The 20,274-nt window shown below is 40.1% G+C and overlaps 2 protein-coding genes and 1 non-coding gene across 3 annotated transcripts; 2 read left to right on the top strand and 1 right to left on the bottom strand.

Moving 5' to 3' along the window:
• Positions 1–6,853: 6,853 nt before the first annotated feature.
• On the top strand, positions 6,854–6,960 carry LOC130470969 (small nucleolar RNA R71). The gene has a single exon (XR_008931679.1). It is a non-coding gene; the product is annotated as a small nucleolar RNA R71 (small nucleolar RNA).
• A 4,434-nt stretch (positions 6,961–11,394) lies between these two features.
• On the top strand, positions 11,395–13,086 carry LOC110786178 (LIM domain-containing protein WLIM1). The gene is made up of 5 exons (XM_021990711.2): positions 11,395–11,786; positions 12,131–12,227; positions 12,327–12,367; positions 12,481–12,567; positions 12,650–13,086. Exons 1-5 carry the CDS (start codon positions 11,649–11,651, stop codon positions 12,848–12,850), a joined length of 564 nt encoding a protein of 187 aa, XP_021846403.1. The 5' UTR covers positions 11,395–11,648; the 3' UTR covers positions 12,851–13,086.
• Positions 13,087–14,023: 937 nt separating this feature from the next.
• On the bottom strand, positions 14,024–18,583 carry LOC110786177 (F-box protein At3g12350). The gene is made up of 2 exons (XM_021990710.2): positions 17,503–18,583; positions 14,024–14,780 (listed from the first exon to the last, which is right to left on the bottom strand). The coding sequence occupies exons 1-2, from the start codon at positions 18,397–18,399 to the stop codon at positions 14,334–14,336; spliced, it is 1,344 nt and encodes a 447-aa protein (XP_021846402.1). The 5' UTR covers positions 18,400–18,583; the 3' UTR covers positions 14,024–14,333.
• Positions 18,584–20,274: the final 1,691 nt, after the last annotated feature.

The raw sequence follows: 20,274 nt of genomic DNA, 5'->3' as shown, positions 1-20,274 counted from the left end.
GGAACTCATGGAAACCGAGCTCAAGTCTGCCCAACCTCTCATGAATGGCCCCCAACTCCTCTGAAGACCCTTGCTCCCCCTGTGGAGCCGGACTATCTCTCTGTCCCGCCTCCCTCTCTCTGCGCCCACCTCTACGGAAATAGGTACGAGGCGCGGCCTTGGGCTGTGGCTGGGGTTGTAGCTGGGCTAAGGGTGGTGCCTGTTCACCTACATATATGTAATGGGGCTGACCCCTCACGAAACTGGTGAGCCCGGTAGTGTCCGGGAGAGTAAAGAGAGCGTTCCTATGGAACATCCATGACATCTGACCGGGGAGAAGTTCCCCGTACTCAGAGTGCACCATGTAAAGGCACCCAAAGTACTCGAGATCCAACAAATTATTACCTCGGACCGCAGCATGGTCCCTCTCAGCAAAGTTTGCCACCTCTATGGCAATGTGGGTGACAAATCCCCCTAAAGCAATATCGGTCGAATAGCGGTGGGTGGCAGTAGTAAGCAACTGCATGGCCAAGTGATGGGCCAAATTCATCCTGTAACCTTCATTATTATCCAACAAATACCCCCCGAGAACCTCCAACTCTGTGCTCCTCACATTCTCCTTTTGGTCCCTCCCGAAAATAGTAAAAGCCATATAACGGAACCAAACAAAAGGGACGGGGTGTTGCACGCTAGAGGCGTGCAAATGTTGCATGCTACTAGGGTTGAAATCCCCAGTCAACTTCCCCCACACAGAACTATTGAGATGCCCCTCTCCGGGGAACCTATTATACTCCACATTCAAACCAAAAATAGCACCAAAATCCTTTATAGGCATATCATAATCATTATTCAACAGTCGAAAAGAAACTCTAGTGACATCCTTGTATCCATTCTTTCTGACATTAAATGAGCTAAGAAATTCAAGAGTAAGATCCCTAAATGTCAACCTAACCATGGAAAACATATACTTCATGCCCACCCCATGAAATAATCTCCTAACATCCCTCTCAATACCCATATCATGCAAAGTTTTCTGACAAATAAATCGAGTAGAGACTACCTTCCGAAGCTTGAGGTGTGCAAGGCGGGTTTGTTGCTCCTCACTAGTAAGAATCATGTTCGGGAAAGCCGAATCCGGTGCAAACTGAGGTGGTGGTGGTGGACGGCTTGTGGAAGCCCCCTCTTGTCTCCTTGTTGCCCCCGTACAAGTTCTCTTTGGCCTAGAACCCATTGTTGAAGAGTTTTGAGTTTTTGAGATTTTGGTGAAAATTGGGGTTTTTGTGGGGAGTGAGGAAGGGTGAAATTTGTTTGGTGGAGGTTGAAGAGGATGTGATGAGGATGATTTTGATATGTGGATTGATGAATTTGAGTGAGAAATGAGGGAGATATGGAGATTTGAAGTTCTTAGGGTTTGGGGTTTAATGGAGTATGTGAGAGAATGAAGAAGATGATGAGAGAAAAGTGAGAGGGGAAAGAGAAATCCCATGTGTTTAAACGTGTGTTTTCTCCCCTCGCCCGCCGGGCCGATGCCCGCCCGACGGGCATTTGGCTCGTAAGCTGCCCGACGGGCACAGGTCCGCCCGTCGGGCGGAAGGCGACACTTTGAAAACTTTCCGCGCGCGCCCGGTCGGGCGCTTCTCGCCCGTCGGACGTATGGAAAATTTTACGAACCCTCTCCCGTATCCGGCCGCCCGTCGGGCGCAGGTCTTCCCGACGGGCGGAGAGCGAATTTTTCCTCTATTCTCCGCGCTCCCGGTCGGGCGACATTCGCCCGGCGGGCCATTTGCGACTTTTCTCCTTCCGAATTTTTTCTATCTTTTTCGCACTTAGGAGCTAAACCTCTACATCATCAAACACCCAAAAGCCGTAAAAATACTCTCTCCTCACCACTCGAAAGCAAAGGAAAAGCTACAAAACACACAAAATGAAACTAAACTATCGAAAGCAATGAAATACGGGTTGCCTCCCGCAAAGCGCTGGTTTATTTCTAGGTCCCGCTCAACCTTGTTACCTTGAATATGCAGTTTATGAGGCGGAGGGATTGAGGTGATGGACCTCAACCACTCCTACAGTATCCCCATCATGGTACAACTTGAGACGTTGCCCGTTGACTTTGAATCTCTCACCATTATCATTTTCTACTTCAACAGACCCAAACTTGCTTACCATAGTCACGGTGAACGGCCCAGACCACCTAGACTTAAGTTTTCCAGGAAATAACTTAAGCCTAGAGTTAAAGAGTAGAACCTTGTCTCCCACCGCGAACTCTCTATGCAAAATGTGATTGTCGTGCCACTTTTTGGTCTTTTCCTTATAAATCCGGGCACTATCATAAGCTTGTAGTCGGAATTCATCGAGCTCACCCAATTGAAGTAACCGCTTCGCACCGGCTAACTTTGCATCCATGTTGAGCTGTTTGATTGCCCAATAAGCCTTGTACTCCATTTCTACTGGTAAGTGACATGCCTTGCCATACACCAACCGATACGGGGAGGTACCAATAGGTGTCTTAAAGGCAGTTCTGTATGCCCATAGAGTATCATCTAGCTTATTGCTCCAATCCTTCCTAAACTTCGCCACCACCTTCTCAAGGATAGATTTGATCTCCCGGTTGGAGACCTCAACTTGACCACTCGTCTGAGGGTGGTATGCTAGCCCAGTGCGGTGATAAACTCCATACTTGCGCAGGAGCGCATCCAGATGCTTCTCATGGAAGTGTGACCCTCCATCACTAATCAAAGCGCGCGGAACCCCAAATCTAGGAAAGATGACCTTCTTGAACAGGGAAATGACTGTCTTAGCATCGTTAGTAGGTGAGGCAACGGCTTCCACCCACTTGGACACATAATCTACAGCAACAAGGATATACAAGTTACCCTTGGACGATGGGAATGGTCCCATGTAGTCGATTCCCCACACATCGAAAACCTCAACCTCAAGGATCCCGTTCGGTGGCATCTCATACCTCCTCGAAATAGTGCCGGCTCTCTGGCACGCATCACAAGCCATAATAAAAGCTTGTGCATCCTTGAACATAGTAGGCCAGTAAAAACCACATTGTGACAACTTAGCGTTAGTCTTTGCCGGTCCATGGTGACCACCATAAGGTGAAGAATGACACCTACTGATAATACCTTGGACTTCCCATTCCGGAACACAACGCTTGTACAACCCTTCAGCAGTCTCACGAAACAAATAAGGGTTATCCCAAAAATAGAACCGAACATCATGTAGGAATTTCTTCTTCTGTTGATATGTAAGATCGGCCGGAAGAATACCCCCTACAATGTAGTTAGCAAAATGTGCGAACCATGGTGACTGACTGGCAAGTGCAAGTAAGTGATCATCCGGAAATGAATCATCGATCGGTGTAGAAACTTTACCATCATCATATCTCAATCGAGACAGGTGATCTGCAACAACATTCTCAGCGCCTTTTTTTTATCGCGAATCTCCAGATCAAACTCCTGTAGCAGTAGTATCCATCGAATAAGCCTGGGCTTGGCTTCTTTCTTTGAGAGCAGATACTTAAGGGTCGCATGGTCAGTATAGACTATCACCTTGGACCCAATCAGATAGGTGCGAAACTTGTCCAAGGCATAGACTATGGCTAGAAGCTCCTTCTCGGTAGTAGCATAATTAACTTGAGCTTCATCTAAGGTCTTACTTGCATAGTAGATGGCATGCAAAACCTTTTCCTTTCTCTGACCCAAAACTGCCCCAACTGCATAATCACTTGCATCACACATTATCTCGAACGGAAGATCTCATTCGGGAGAACGAATGATGGGAGCCGAAATCAGTGCCTGTTTAATCCTGTCAAAGGCCTCAAGACAAGCATCAGTAAACACAAACGGGGCATCCTTGAGGAGGAGCTGGGTAAGTGGTTTAAAAAATTTAGAAAAATCCTTGATAAAACGGCGATAGAACCCCGCATGACCAAGAAAACTTCTAACGCCCTTCACATTAACTGGAGGGGGCAATTGTTCAATCACTTGGACCTTAGCTCGATCCACCTGAATGCCCTTATCAGATATTAAATGTCCCAAGACCACCCCTTCAGTAACCATGAAATGACACTTTTCCCAGTTTAAGACTAAATTACACTCTTCACATCTTTTCAGAACTTTAGTCAGATTTAACAAGCAAGAATCAAAAGAAGTACCGTAGACACTAAAATCATCCATAAACACTTCCATGATAGATTCAATAAACTCAGAAAAGATGCTCATCATGCAACGTTGGAAAGTAGCGGGTGCATTACACAGTCCAAAGGGCTTCCTACGATATGCAAAGGTACCATAGGGACAGGTGAAGGTGGTATTTTCCTGGTCGTCTGGATGTATGGGATTTCGAAAGAAACCAGAATAACCATCCAGATAACAGAAAAATTTGTGACAGGCTAGCCTTTCTAACATTTGATCAATGAAGGGGAGGGGAAAGTAGTCCTTTTTAGTAGCAACATTCAGACGCCTATAATCAATGCACATGCGCCAACCTGTGACTACCCTAGTTGGTATCAACTCATTTTTTTCATTTCTCACCACAGTTGTCCCCCCTTTCTTAGGCACTACCTGAACAGGACTCACCCACTTAGAATCAGACACAGCGGATACAATACCCGCATCAAGCAATTTCATAACATCAGCTTTTACAACATCTTGCATGACAGGGTCCAAACGACACTGGGGTTGGATGCATGGTTTATGATTTTCATCTATATGTATCCTATGCATGCAAAAGTCAGGGCTAATCCCCTTTAAATCATCAATACTGTACCCAATGGCCCTTTTGTGCTTTTTCAACACAATAAGAAGTTGGGATAACTGGTCTACATTAAGTGCAGTACTGACGATCACAGGGCAAAGTTGTTCATCATCTAAAAACTCATATTTAAGGTTAGCAGGAAGAGGCTTAAGTTCAGGTTTCTTTACCTCTTTAACAGGACAAACCGGCCGAACTAACCTCTTCAATTTGGTGCTCTCTGGTTCGGACCCTTCACCAACAAGAGCCAACTCTAGAGCATCCACTTCAGCACTCCAAGAACTGCTATCACCTGCAGAAGACTCATAACAAAGCACTGCCTCCAAAGGATCTCTTTCAAAAACTTGGGAGACGTTATCACGCGTAATAAAATCAACTACATCAATACGATAGCATTGTTCTTCCTCTAGCATGGGACTTTTTAAGGAACTATTCAGATTAAAAGTCACCTTATCATCCCCAACAGACAAAGTCAATTTCTCACTTTTAACATCAATGACCGCCCCTGCCGTGTGAAGGAAGGGTCTACCTAAGATTATGGGAATTTGAGAATCCTCTTGCATGTCTAGTACCACAAAGTCTACAGGTATATAGAATTTACCTACTCTAACAAGGACGTCCTCTAAAACACCTAAGGGGTATTTAACAGAATGGTCGGCCATTTGCAGAGTGATATTAGTAACCTTAAGCTCACCCATATTCAGTTTAGTACAGACAGACAAAGGCATGACAGACACACTAGCACCTAAATCACATAAATCTTTATCAATAAATACAGTGCCAATGTTACATGGGATGGAAAAACTCCCGGGGTCTTTAAGTTTAGGTGGAGACTTGTTTTGCAAATAAGCACTACATTGCTCAGTAAAAGCTACAGTCTCTACCTCACAAAAAGCACATTTCCTGGTCAAAATATCTTTCATGAATTTAGCATATGCAGGGACTTGTAAGATTAATTCAGTAAAAGGAACCGTTACCTGCAAATTTTTGACCACTTCCAAGAATCTGCCAAACTGCTTGTCTAGCTTACTCTTGAGTTGCCGGTTCGGGAAGGGGAGTACAATGTGGTACTTGAATATCTGTCCCCTTCTTAACCTCAGTTGTAGCCTCATTCTCATTGACTACCTTTTCAGCTTCCTTATCATCCATGACTATCTCTGGGACTTCCTCACTAACCAGACCTCTAGCAGACACCCCATAATTAACCTCAACTGGCATAGAAGGACCATCATAATCCCTACCACTCCTCAATGTAATTGCATTTTCAGTTTCCCTATTTTTGGGTTGTGAAGGAAATTAGCCTGGTGGCCTCCCTACAATAGTAGTAGCCATCTGTGCCAACTGTGTATCAATGATCTTGTTGTGAGCAGTAAGAGCATCGATCTTTGCATCCTTTTCACTTAGAGATTTTTGCATTTGTAGCATCATGTTTCTCATCTCTACTAGCATAGGGTCAGGCTGTGTGGCTTGAGGTTGTGGTGGTGGAGTTGTGGTGTGTTGTCTATGGAACCCAGGTGGTCCACTAGACTGTTGGTTGTAGTTGTTCCGTGGTTGGTAGGATTGTTGGTGTGGAGGTTGGTATGGTTGTTGTGGTGGATGTTGGACTTGGTGAGGGTTCTGGATATTGTTGCTCCTGTAGGATAGTAGAGGGTTGTTTTTGTAGCCCTCATTGTAAGAGTTGGAGAATGGGTTGTTTTGTTTGTAGGATTGAAATGCGTTACATTGTTCAACAGAGCTCCTACATTCCTGTGCATAATGACCAGACATTCCACAACTTTCACAAACAGTAGCAGGTTGGGCACTCATAGCAGCTACACTAACAGGTTGGGCAGATTGAGCATTGGCTGCTTGCATATTATCAAACTTATAGTGTAAAGCAGTCAATTGGGCAGTTAATTGTTCAATAGAATTTAAATCATGCCTACCACCCCTATTAGATAAACCTCTAGGATTCCCATACTGGGCATTGTGAATGGCTATCTCCTCAATCACCTCCATAGCTCTAGGCACCTCAAGTTGCATGAATCTCCCACTGGCAGCTGAATCTAAAAAACATCTAGACTCATTACCCAGACCATTATAAAACTGCTGAATCAAGAACCAATCATCCAAACCATGGTGCGGGCACTCTCTCTGCAAGTCCTTGAATCTCTCCCAGACCTCGAACAAACTCTCATCTGCTTGTTGTGAGATACCTAATATCTGACCCCTCAGACGAGCCGTTTTCTCAGGTGGAAAATATTTAACATAAAAATCAAGAGCCATGAACTCCCAATTAGTTATTTTCAAAGCCTCCCGATTCAACCCATTAATCCACAATTTAGCTTTCCCACTCAAAGAGAACGGGAAAGGTATCTCCATAGTCTGCTCCGGAGTCAATCCCTTTTGCTTGATGGTGGAACAATATTGGATGAAGGACTGTATGTGAAGATTCGGATCTTCACCTGGTTCCCCACCGTACTAGCGTCTCTCAATCATGTTAATCAATGCAGGCTCAATCTTGAAGGTCTCAGCTGCAATAGAAGGCATGATTGCCTTTGGTAGCACGGACAAACTTGGCTTAGAATAGTCTGTAAGCCGTGGGGTAGGTGGCGGTAGTGGAGTTTCGTCACCCATCTCTATCTCTGAAACTTAATCTGTATCTGAAGGAAAAAGATCGCCAATAGTATGATCAGAATCAGAGTAATTCCCACACTGTGCAATGAAAGTTCTTCGTCTACGAAAGGTTCTTTCGGGCTCAGGATCGAATGGAGTAAGATTACTAGTACTTACGGTCCTGGGCATAGACAAAGACTACAAAACAATGTGAGATCCGGTCTCAAGGAATGTGAGTTCCTTGAGTAGTAACAAACAATAATCTAGGATAAGCAATCAACAATAGAAAATAAAACCGTTTCCCCGGCAACGGCGCCAAAATTTGACAGGCTAAAGTCGTATCACCTAATCAAAAATAACCTAAGTCCACTAGCTAGGTAGCAAGGGAAGTCAAGATCGAATCCACAGGGAAACAGGCGTTCTTTCTACTATCAATTAATTAATTAAACTAGACTATTGGGAACAAGAGTTGGTTGGTGATTTGTATACTAAGACTACGAACGATAACTAAACGAATATGAATCAATATATTAAGGAATCTAGGGCATAGGTTCACCAACAAATAACAATCCAGGACAACGAACAATCACGATAATCAACAAAGTAAGTAATTAGACTAGCATGCTCTCTCGAATCGATACTAATCATAGACTTAGAAATAACGGGCTCTCGCTACGTATTAATCCTAATTCCACCTATTGACACAAGCCTAAACATCAAATTGCATCTCTCGAATCTTAATTTGATATTGCGTAACTACCACAATTAAACCTGCGCAAATCTAATTGTATAGTGAAATAAACCACTCGATAGGAATTAATTACAATGCCAACAATCACAATTATTCAATATCCCTTAATATTAATCATGGATCCCCAAACCCTAGAAATTAAACTACTCAAGCATATTAACAATAAACAAAGCAATTAGCATGATTGAAAACATAATTAAAGCAAAACAAAGGATTGAAATAAAGAACAATACCTAACTGAAGAACAATGGCAAAGGAAAGCTTGAATTTTGGATTGAAAATAAACTAAGTGTTTGGAACAAATTAGAGAGAAAAACTAAGCTTAGGGAAATAAAACTAAGTGTTTAATACTAGAATGTGAGATAATAAGATCCCCAACTAAATTAACTAAGGGCTATATTTATAGTTTTGCCCAAAAAAACCCAACAAAAACCGGAAATACTAAAGTAAACCGCGCGCACAAAAGCCCCAGGGTTGTCGTCGCCCGGTCGGGCGGCCTTCCGCCCGACGGGCGGGAAGCTCGAAATCCGCCCGACGGGCCCAGGTCTGCCCGGCGGGCGGAGGGAGAAACTTTGGAAAACATCGTCACGCGCCCGGTCGGGCGCCACTCGCCCGTCGGGCAGTTGGAGATTGCTCGCTGCTGCTGCTCTGCTGGGCGCCCGGTGGGCACCGGGCAGAAGTCCGCCCGTCGGGCGTCGGGCGACTGCTCGTCCCTTTGGCTTGCTCGCCCGGTGGGCGATGGGAGATCATCCTGGCGGAAGGCTAAATGTGTCCGCAACGCCGAGTCTAACTTCCGGGGCTCAATCATGAACATCTAAGGCTCCCGTAAGTCGACAGTAATCATCCCGAATCCCCTTGGGATCAAGTAGTGGCCTAAATCATCTTGAAACGGGTCTAAAAAGACCAATTTCTCTCTAAGTAGTCCTGAAACTCAAGGCACACTCAAATACACAGATTAGTACTAAAAATGGCTCCTAAGAGCTCATTTAACACATAAAAAGTACTAAGGGACGGGGGTAGAATACTATATAAAACATGCATATCACACAACCTCTACAATAGTGTAATAGCTAATCCGACTAACCCCTTCTTTAATGTAAACCCCCATACCATCATATTCTATACTCTTATTTTCTTTGTTATAAAGGTTCCACCATGCCAAACTTTCAAATTCATAGCCTTAACAAGTTGCAATGTAGGAACACTCAATTGTGCTCTTTTGGACCTCATCCTGTGTAATTAACATAATCTACTAATTAATTAACTAATCACATGAACGTAAGCATAATTAACCATCTAAATTATATTAATTCAAGGCATAATCACCAAATTCATCCGAAAAGTCAATAAATCATTTGGGCATAATCACCAAATTCAGCCGAAAAGTCAATAAATCAATTGGGCATAAACACGAAGTCAACGGCCATGGGAATAATAATAAAATTAAGATTTTTTATTAGTTTAATTACATAATCTTTGTTTAATGGAAAAAGTTTTTTTAATATTGTGTGAGCATTTCTAGGGTTATGACAGTTACTTTGCATTCAATAGCAGCTCCTTCTGTCCTCACAGTGTCCCTTTCACGTGCACATGGATATCGTAACTCTTGATCGGACTGGAAGGGACACTAGCTTCATTCCTATCCCAAGAGCGAGTAAGGATCCAAGGCACATTCAGCAAACAATATAAGATATAATTTTTCTGTTCTCTTCCCACTTTTAATAGCCCAGGCAAATTTCCCGTCAAAATATGTTGGGGGTCTAACACAATGTAACAGATTCAACATGTGAGACCAGTCATTTTTTACTGTTAAAAGGTGACGTACCTCCTAATCTCTGGCTATTGCTTCAACTCGCTAGCATTTTTTTTCTATTTGTAAAGTTTCTGTACTTATTCTTGCTAAAGGGAACAACAATGTACTTAAATAACAGGAATTACCTGAAAGATGCCCTAGATGGTAAGAAAATCAGGATTGATTCTCTCAACTTTTGTCCAAGGTACAAAGGACAACATTTTACCCTTCTATTTCAACCATACACTGTCAATTTCTGGACCACAAGGAAGGACCCTGACAGTTTCAAAAGTAATCAATGACAACAGCAAGGAAGATGAAAGAGATAAATGATGTTGGTTGAAAATGGTGGTTGAGGGAGTAAATTTTGAGCAGAGAAGACAGAGGAGAGTAAATGAGAAGGTGAAAGGGCGTTGGTACTTTGAATGTGTTTGGATGATGAGGGTGTGTCTACACGCGTTCCCTCACAAATTGTGCCATTAAACGGAATTAATGGGCGGATAATGTTGATTTGGGCCTGAATGTTGCAACAAGGTACCCTTTTCAAAATATGTTTTTAATTCAATGTACTATTTGACAAAATTAAAAATATAAGGTACTAGCCCACAAAGTGAGACAAAAACGAGGTACTTTTTCACAATTTTGCCTAAATTTATTCGACAAAATTCAAACCATAAAAATCAACAAAAAAATAAATGAATACCCAGAAAATTCGACAAAAGATTCGACAAATATCAACCCTGAAAAATTCAAAACATGCATGAACCCAGAAATAAAGGTCAACCCAGAAAATTCGAAACATCAACCCAAAAATTTCGAACATCAACCTACAAATTCACCATCATCCCACAATTTAGAGGATTTAGAGGTCAAATTCGACCATGAAAATTCCAAGGTCGAATTTCACCATCTAAAGCCATAATACATATTTGGAGGAGCTTTAAATTCTTGATCTAAAGTTTTTTTCGGAGGGTGGTGGTGGCGGCGGTTGAGGTGTGGTTGTGGTTGTAGTAGCAGCGGGGATCTAGAATTTCACCATCTAAATCCGATTTTATGGAGGAGAGAGACAAAAACGTGAGAGGAGGAAGGAGAGATTTTGGAGGAGAGAGAGAAAAACATTTGAGGAAGAATGAGAGAAATGAAGAACATTTAGAGTTCTTCATAAACCAGAGGTTTTGGAGGAGAGAGAGAGAGAGAGAAATGTGATAGGGAGAAGGTGAGAAATGAAGAGAGATGAGTGATAAGGACGGTTGAAAGGAGGTGAGAGGGTGGGTTTATGGGAAAGGTTAAATGAATTAAATAATGGGGGTTGAGAAATTTAGAGTAGAATAAAGGTATAATCTTAAGGTATTTCGGTAAATAGAAGGGGATATTAGGGTATTTTGGGGAAAAAATAGTATTGATTCCAACTGGATAGAACATTTAGGAAGGCCAAAAACAGAAACGGAAAGAATATATAGAAACGAATGGAGTAATATTTATAGAAATAGTGTTGATGGTTTAGGGGGAAATGACAGCGGTGGTTAGGTGCTTGAAAATCGGACAAAATGATTAGGAGAAGATGACTGGTTTATCAATAATACCTTGTGCTTTTAGTTTCCGCAATCCCCTTTCAGGCCCACCACTACTTGTTCTCCCTCATCTTCTCTTCCAAATTCCATATAGGCTCTATAGCTAAGGCAGAACAATTAAACTCAAAAGTCTTTCAAACAAGTCATTGCATTACCTTCATTTAGTTTCTTCTGAAATTGTAGGAATCCTCTAAGAATGGCTACAATTACAAGCATTAACCCTCAATGTAAGGCCTGTGATAAAACTGTCTACCTTGTTGATAAGCTCACCGCCGACAATAAGGTTTACCACAAAGCTTGCTTCCGTTGCCACCATTGCAAGGGCACCCTCAAGGTATTGTCTCTCGAAATTGTCATATACAAGTCATTTTTTATCATTGTTTAATTGCGCGGATTTCTCTCATCTCCATCCTGGATCTGGATGGAGTATTGGTCGTTTTAGCTGATTTCTTTTTATTTATCAGTCTATTAAACCATTGCATCGAAGCGTGTTGTTGTGTAATTAAAAAGTTACATACAAAATCGGCTAAGTTTTGACCTCTTTGCATTAATTAATCCATGAATTCCTTACAAGCAAGCAAGTACTTTCTAGTTTGATGCGTGCGGTTGTGTTTAAGCAGATCAGAAATGAGTATTCAAAAGTGCGGTCTGACTAAGAAATGAAATTTGAGTTTGCAGCTTAGCAATTACAACTCCTTTGAAGGGGTATTGTACTGCAGGCCGCACTTTGATCAGCTCTTCAAGCGAACTGGCAGTTTAGACAAAAGCTTTGATGGTATATTAATCTAACACTCTCCATTTTCTGCTACAAATAACAAATACATGGTAGCTCCTATTTCGGCTTACTTTATTAACTTCTGAAATTTGGTTTCAGGCACTCCTAAAACAAAACCAGAAAGAACTGTAGACACAGAGGTATATATATATATATATATATATATAGAAAAAAGTCCTATTCAAATTTTAAGGCTTTTTATAATACAAAATATCGAATTTCTTATTTGGGAAGTATGAATTATTACGCGCAGAAACCTCCAAGCAAAGTGTCTTCCATGTTTGGTGGAACTAGAGATAAATGTGTGGGATGCTCCAAGACTGCGTATCCAACTGAAAAGGTAATGTTCATTGTAATAGGATTTCAATATTTAAAGGCTGAAAGAATAGTGCAGTGAAAGAATGTAATTCTGGTTTGTGAAGGTGACGGTGAACGGCAGTGCGTACCATAAAAGCTGCTTCAAGTGCTGCCAAGGAGGATGCACAATAAGCCCCTCTAACTACATTGGCCATGACGGACGTTTGTACTGCAAGCACCACCATGCTCAGCTCATCAAGGAGAAGGGAAACCTTAGCCAGCTTGAGGGTGACCTGGAGAACTCAACTAAAACTAGACAAGTATAATTATTATCACTCTGCTCTTTGTCTTTCTTTTCTTTTCATGCCTTGTATGTCAGACATCAGACCTCCATTTTCTCAACAGTTTTAGATTCCAATAAAAGAGATCCAAAACATCCAAGTTTGCTGTTTTTTATAGTTATAATTTGTTGACTTGTGTTGTGATGTTGTGTCATGTTATGCAATAGAATGTACGATAAACGACAGTGCACAATTTCAATCAAGTTTTGAAATTACCAATATCTTTTTTGCATTACGCAATTATATGTTTTGTTCTCTAACAGAAACTGAATCTGAGTATAAACAAATTGTAGGCTGCACAGTTAACAGTTGTTCTAGGATCCATAGTAAGTAACCTTATTAGGTACATCTGATTTACATAATGTGGCCAAATGTTGTTTGAATTTTGAAGATAAAGTCTTTTCAAAATTCAAATATCAAACAATGAAAAGGAGCCACCAGATAGATACCAGCAGCTACCTGACAGTGACATCACAGCTAAATTCTATCTTGAAAAGTTAATATTGAAAGCTAAGCTTCAACTACCAGTGCAGGCGTTCACTAAACTGTCCTACGTCAAATTGAACTATACAGGAACAAATACAACAATCAGTAGATTAAGAAATTCTCCAATAATACTGCATCAACCCAAAAGTAAATACAGCCCAGCAGATTATGGTTGGTTATCATTAAGTCAGAATGACACGTAGATTATGATTATTTAACTCACCTTAGCAACTGGTACAACTCGTAAAGAACTTCAGTATCCAGCCAAATGATAATTACTGACTGATCATTGCCTGATATGTGGATCAGCTTCTGTAACCTCGGGTTCCAGTCTTCCAATAGCACCAACAGGAAAGTTTTAGCAAGGGCATTACACTTTAAGGGAAGCGATGATGTATAATGTTGGTAATGTTAGTAAAGTCATATACATGTAATTTTGCTATGAATCCCCATCACAATGACCATGGTAATGTTTACCTATCTAAGACAAACTTCATCAGATAAGTTACTTGCAAATTCATAACCATTACAACTGTATAGTAACAAATACAGCCTACTAAAGCAACCATTAAGAATTTAAGATACCAACCATCTTCTGTATCATAACATATAATAGAAGCTGAAGTGCATTGTAAAAACATTCACAGTCAACTGCTTGGGTATACATCAATCTGTTCTGAAAATGCTGTCATTAGATTTATTGGAAATTTGGAAAAGTTATTACAAAGTTTGACCAGAAGATCATCACATGTCATGATCCAAATGACAGCAAAGAAAAGAATGGTGAGGGTTAAATAATAAAACAAGGGAAATAGCCCTCGAATAATGTACAAGAATATGTTACAACATACAAGCCACTAGGCAAAAGAAGAAATATGTTAACACAGCCAGAATTACATTACAAGCTGCAGAATCTAAATCACTAATCTTGGTCTGAACTCTGCCACAACTGGATCCAGAGAATGGATCACCCACTACAGAGTTAGAGTTCAGCAGCATCCAAAAGATAGTCATCTTGGGCAATATGCTTCAGGTCCACAATAAAATTGTTACGAAGAACTCCAAACCCAAATGTCCCATCAACATATTGCCAAACTCTTCCCTCCACATGCCGAGGATTTGCAGAAGTCCCAGTCAAGTCAGGAATCACCAGGTCGTAACTTGAGTTAATGTACATAATACGTGAAGGTGAGTACTCAATAATATCATCTTCTATTTCACCTGTAGGTCCAAGATGCATACGTGTATTGTACACATAGTCTTCTTCATGAGATAGTGGGGAATCAATAAATGTAGCATTTGAAGTCCAAAATACAGGTGCATAACCAGACAAGGGTTTCAAAGAGTCCCCAACTCTTCGACAAGCAACACCTCCAATATCATCGTATGCCACAAGATAGAAATCAAGGCTCGTGTCCTTGCATAGACCCTGCAGCATCAAGATAGAAGAATAATGTCAACTAAGCAGCTCTATGAGGAAACCTTACATAATAAATGCAAAGATTAACGAAGAAAAGAAAAGAAAAGCAAAGTAATAAGTAGTTATCTTGATTTTATCTCAAAATGAAATAAGGAAATTGGTAATAAGAGCAAGTGAGCACCTGCAGGAAATGGATTTGCATCGTAATATAATATACTTAAGAGAAATCTTGTTCGCATGAGTGTACACTGAGTCACTTTCATAATTTAATGTATATAACACTCGAAGCCAAAAACTACAGAAAAGCTTACAGATGATGCTTCTGAATGCTATTCTCTTACAAATTATCATCTCAATTTGGCGCAGAAGCACCGAAATATAAATATAAGTGTTGGGTCTTCTCTTTGCTGATCTCATATTAAGTGCCTTCTTTTCAGAGATGTACCTTTTAGTGACTTATTCTCTGAGAAGACTCTGTTGACAAACTTGACAAAAAGAAACAACTTTAAATCACAGTGGCGCATACAGGCTTTATCTTGGTTTGGTATTTAGCAATGCAAACAGATAACCCCATGATAACTGATAAGTCTCTTTGAATGACAGAGATGCATCAATTTGCACAGACAAGATATCATAATTAGTTCCTCGGGTTTTATAAAGGGGCAAAAAACCTTCATTTTTGAGGATTCCCCCCCACCCCCCCCCCCCCCCCCTCTCCAATAAGGTGGAACATAATTTCCTAGGATGAAAGAGGAGAAGATATCATAATTTACGTCCAAATCATTACCTTAGTTCTTCTTCTACCTCAGTTCTTTGCCATTTTTACCCTTGCCTGTGTTTTGGTTAACTTTGATACTCACTATCTCCATCCTTTTCTCCTCTATCTCACCTTCCACCCCTCTCAAGCACTCTGAGTATCTCGTTTTTCTCCCCTCTCATATTACTAGTATCTGTCTAGACCTCTCTCTCTTCTTCCTGTCTCCACTAAAAGGTGAGGCCAAATGCAAACAGACTACCAGTTGCAGCAGCCTTCTTCTGAAAGAGATTTATACATGTATGCAACCAAGTTTGTGGTAATGCAACTAAGGAGGTCAACTAGTAGCATGTACATTATCACCAGAAGAAAAAGAAAAAAATCACTTTCTTCGGATCAAAGTGAACACGTAATGCAAACCCATAGGTGGAGATTCAGGTGAACACGTAATCACTTTCTTCGGATCAAAAAAATCATGAGTACGGAGAATAAGGGGGGAAGCATGTATAAAGGGAAAGAACCCATTCGCAATAGAGAATAGAGAAAGGCAGTTCAATTTCATGTTTCAAAAGACTGAAAATTAATTTTCTGAAAAACCATGTTGTTGTAAGCATCATCAACCAAACTTCTAACTTTCTGGTAATGGCAACTGTCTTTTTACCACATTCCTGTCGCACCAAACAAAGTACATAATATCAAATTAGGAACACATTAACTAAGTACATACCATATTTAAATAATAAAAAAAAGGGTAACCAAATGAACGACAAAGAAGGTTGTTTTTAGAACTTACAGGTAGTAATTTACAAGGGTGATATCAAAGTAGTATAAAAAACATTAGCACAAAAACACTTAAAAAAAGTTGTATATACAAAGCAGTTTAGAACAAAATTTCCTATTATATTCCATTCTTTCTTTCTTTTAAAAAATATTTTGGGGAGAAAAGTCTTGTATGGAATATTAATCAGTCACCAAAGGTTCACAAATGGATAAGTGGCATCTCAAAACTTGACATTGCTTGAAGTATCCTCCAGTGATTCCAGTCAAAACATAAAATACCAAAATACTTACTGGGCCGAGGAAGTATACTTCAAAGTTGGGAAAGGGGGAATGCTGTAACATTAGAATAAAAAGCATATTTAACTTGGCAAGTAACACCTTAACCAAAAAAGGACAGAGCAACGAGGTGACCTAAACATCACCCAAAATTATCTTCATCATAGCAAATGACAGGAAATACACACGAATGTATGTCATGGTTAACACGTCCAGCAAAACGTGGCTTTATTTGGTTGGGAGGAATTGGAAGGAAAAGAAAAGAAAGGAAAGAAAAAATAATGTTTCCTGTATTTGGTACAAATAATTATACGGGAAGGGGAAGGAAAGGAAGAGAATTGGAAGGGAAGCTCTTTATAAAAATTTCACTGGAGGAATTTTGAAGGAAAGAGAAAATTAAAAGCTGTCATTTATATTTCCTTTCTATTCCGTTCATTTTTTTTCTCTTAAACCAAACACAGGAAAATGAAATCTCTTTCCCTTCCCTTCTTTTCCTTTTCTTTTCTCTTCCTTTCCTTTACTAATAATGAACCAAATAGGGCCTATATGAGAGAATAGGACACAACTGCAAATGTAACCAGAAAATAAAATCACAGTAACGATCAACATGCTCATGTACGCCACACCACACGAAAGTAAAATTTGAGAAACTATAATCCGAAGCTGAACTGTTGCTAGATACTACGTATCACAAATTCACAATAATCAGAATGCGATACTTATTAATCCTAATATAGCACGAAGCTGAACTATTGCTAGCAACTATCTATCACAGTAATCAGAAAGTTGTAAGGAGTACTTATTGATGCTAATATCCTAATATAGTATAGCAAGTCAATAGTGTTCCTATAATCACCAAAAGTTGTAACATAAACATATAAAGAGGGAAACAAATTATAGACATGAATTAGAAAAGCAGACCTTCCACAGTCCCTGCAAAGGGCGAGAAGGAGAAGGGGAGCAATTAACAATCTTGACAAGATGTTCAGGCTCCCATTTCCTCCTCGATTGTCTCTCTTTCTCCCGCCTCCTCTGCCGCCTCCAAGCCCGCTCCCCACCCGCCCCAGGACTTCTCCGGTTGGCAAAATACTGATACATTTCCGACATCATCCGGTCTGGGGGCGACCCAATCTCCACCTCTGGGCTCCCCACAACCACATTGTCGAAGTTCTTATTCACATTCCCATTTGGAGAACCCCCTGAATTCCCCCAATTCAAATTGCTTTCTTCCAACACCACATGACCTTTCCCCATAAAACTCACATCCACTTGAACCAAATCCAAACCTGAACCCGAACCCGAACCCAAAACTGATTCCTTCTCATTGTCTTGGGTATTGTTCTTGAGGTAATTCAAGGCCTGCCCATCACCTGATAAACTCAACCGAATAAACGGAGATTTGATCACATTGTAAGACCCATCCTTAGAGGGTAATATCCTAGACCCCATCACACACGATTCCCCCCACTCGAAGAACACAAGTGGAGCTTCGCCGAATATTCCTACACCGCCAGAAACTCCACCGCTGCGACGCCAAAACCCGATCAGATTCTCGTACTCCGATAGGGTCTTGTAGAGGAATCTGAACCCGATTTTCCCATCGCCCCATTTTCTGATCTGGGTCTTCGAACCCCACCTGCGGTCGCACATGGCGTACCAAACCCGCCCACCGTCGTATCGACACAGAGGCACGAACCGTTTCGAGGTGCAGGCGAAGGAGGAGATGTCTGACGGCGTTAAGAACGATAGGATGCACAGTTGCACGTCTTCTGGGAAGTCTGAAAATGTAAACGGAGAAAACTCACTGCAATTCGCCATTTTAACTGAAATCAAAAAGGGAAATTTGATTTGAATTTGTGAGATTTTTAAGATTTTTTTAGTTAAGATGATGATAGATTGAAAATCACAAAAAATTGAAATTTGATGGAATTTTGGTTGGTATTTGAGGAGGAGAGAGAAATGGATGCTGATAGTTGGGGAAGATCCTCCGTTTGTGCTTTTTTCTATGCGGATCAAGTTCTACAGTAGAGGGGTGAAAAGGTAATTTTAAAGGAAGTGGCGATAGGGTGCACGAAAGTGGTCTGGTTGTTATTTTGGATGTACACGTGTTGTGGCAGTTTTTGAAAGCATGAAGCAGAACCAATAGGCAAAACCAGAACCAGAACCAGAAGCTGTCAAATTGGAGGAAGTATAAATCAATATCGGATACATATCACTTTATTAAATGATAAAATAGGCTAAAGACAAACGTTAAATGACAAAATTATTTTTTTTGAAAATGACATCCATTTTTTAAAAATGGCATCGTTTTTTAAAAATGGCATCCATTTTTCAAAATGACATGTGTTCTTTAAAAAATGACACCTGTTTTAATATTTATCTTATCCCTATTTTATCGTTTAGTGGAGTGATAGGTAACATATCACTATATCAGACATATGTGAGGACCAAACCTTAGGAGTACCGGCCCTTCCTTGAATAAACACGTCGAAGATACAACTTTTGGATAATTCGAGCTCTATTTACTGATCGAACAAGAGCAACTCCTTCTTCCTATAGACAATATGGGCGAAGTTGCTACTTGCTGCCATGATGGGCCTATTAATGGCAATGTAAACGGAGAAAAACCTAAAAAAGTTAAACTCAATTTATCAATGGTTTAAGGAAAAAGCAAGCAAGCAACATGTAATCAAACTTCAAAACTAGGATATAATCCTTCCTGAATATACCCATAAAATTCAATTATAATAAAATCTAAACTATTATTAAATCTCAATGGCATTTCATGCCATGTCGCCACTATTAGATGGCGAGTGACATGGCATAGTCACATTGACATATAATATTTTCTTACAAAAAGATGAAGAAATGCAAACATCAATGCTTGAACCCATAATCTTCTCATGTTCATAAGTTATAACTTTAACCACTAATCCAATAATACAACTTAGGATACTTAAGCAATCGAAAAACATATAAGTTATGTTTATTAATACCCTGTATTAAAACTTTAATGCCTACCATAATTATACCTTTTAATAATTTTCTTATGAAACTAAACTATACTTTATTTTTTTTTCATTTACATTTTCATTTAGGTTTATTTATAATTACGTTTTTTTAGCAGGCCAGTTCATGTAAATTTACCTAGAGCAATACAAAAAAGAGTATTACAGATAACAAAAGACTACTCCATTTTAAATTTAAATTTAGTTTACTAAGATGTTTAGCCAAATTTTATATTGAATCACCTTACATAAATAAAATATAAAAATAAATTATGCACAAATATTTATCCCGTATTATATGTAAGTATTTAATATCAAACTATTGTAATTATTTTTATTTAACTCAAATTTTACCAAGATTAGTTCTCAAATTACATATAGTCACCGGGGCATCGCCCGGGCAATAACTAGTTATTTCTCTAAAAAGCATTCTTTGAATTGATAGAACAGTACAAAGGACGAAGAAGAATGGGGGAGGAAAGGGGGTGTTACCGGGTGAAAAGAAAAGAAAAAAAGTTAAAACGGCCATAATTAATGCCACGTCACCAATTTACTTGAGCTAGTAAGTCACATTTGAAACGAGCCCTTTAAAAACAGATTAATACAAAAACTTGTGTTATCTATACTATTATTAAATCTCAATGGCATTTCATGCCATCTCGCCACATGTCGCCGTCATTAGATG

Source organism: Spinacia oleracea, chromosome 3 (assembly GCF_020520425.1).
Source record: "Spinacia oleracea cultivar Varoflay chromosome 3, BTI_SOV_V1, whole genome shotgun sequence".
Classification (NCBI taxonomy): Eukaryota; Viridiplantae; Streptophyta; class Magnoliopsida; order Caryophyllales; family Amaranthaceae; genus Spinacia; species Spinacia oleracea.
Note: the sequence above shows the minus strand (reverse complement) of the source record. Positions and strands in the feature narration are given on the sequence as shown.

Bases quoted from the DNA above. Each gene is read 5' to 3' on its own strand.
- LOC110786177 (XM_021990710.2), bottom strand. From the start codon at position 18,399: ATGGCGAATTGCAGTGAGTTTTCTCCGTTTACATTTTCAGACTTCCCA. The intron at 14,781-17,502 runs GTCTGCTTTTCT...TTGATGCTGCAG, and splicing joins CTTTGCAGGGACTGTGGAAG to GGTCTATGCAAGGACACGAG.
- LOC110786178 (XM_021990711.2), top strand. From the start codon at position 11,649: ATGGCTACAATTACAAGCATTAACCCTCAATGTAAGGCCTGTGATAAA. The intron at 11,787-12,130 runs GTATTGTCTCTC...TTGAGTTTGCAG, and splicing joins ATTGCAAGGGCACCCTCAAG to CTTAGCAATTACAACTCCTT. The intron at 12,568-12,649 runs GTAATGTTCATT...TGGTTTGTGAAG, and splicing joins CTGCGTATCCAACTGAAAAG to GTGACGGTGAACGGCAGTGC.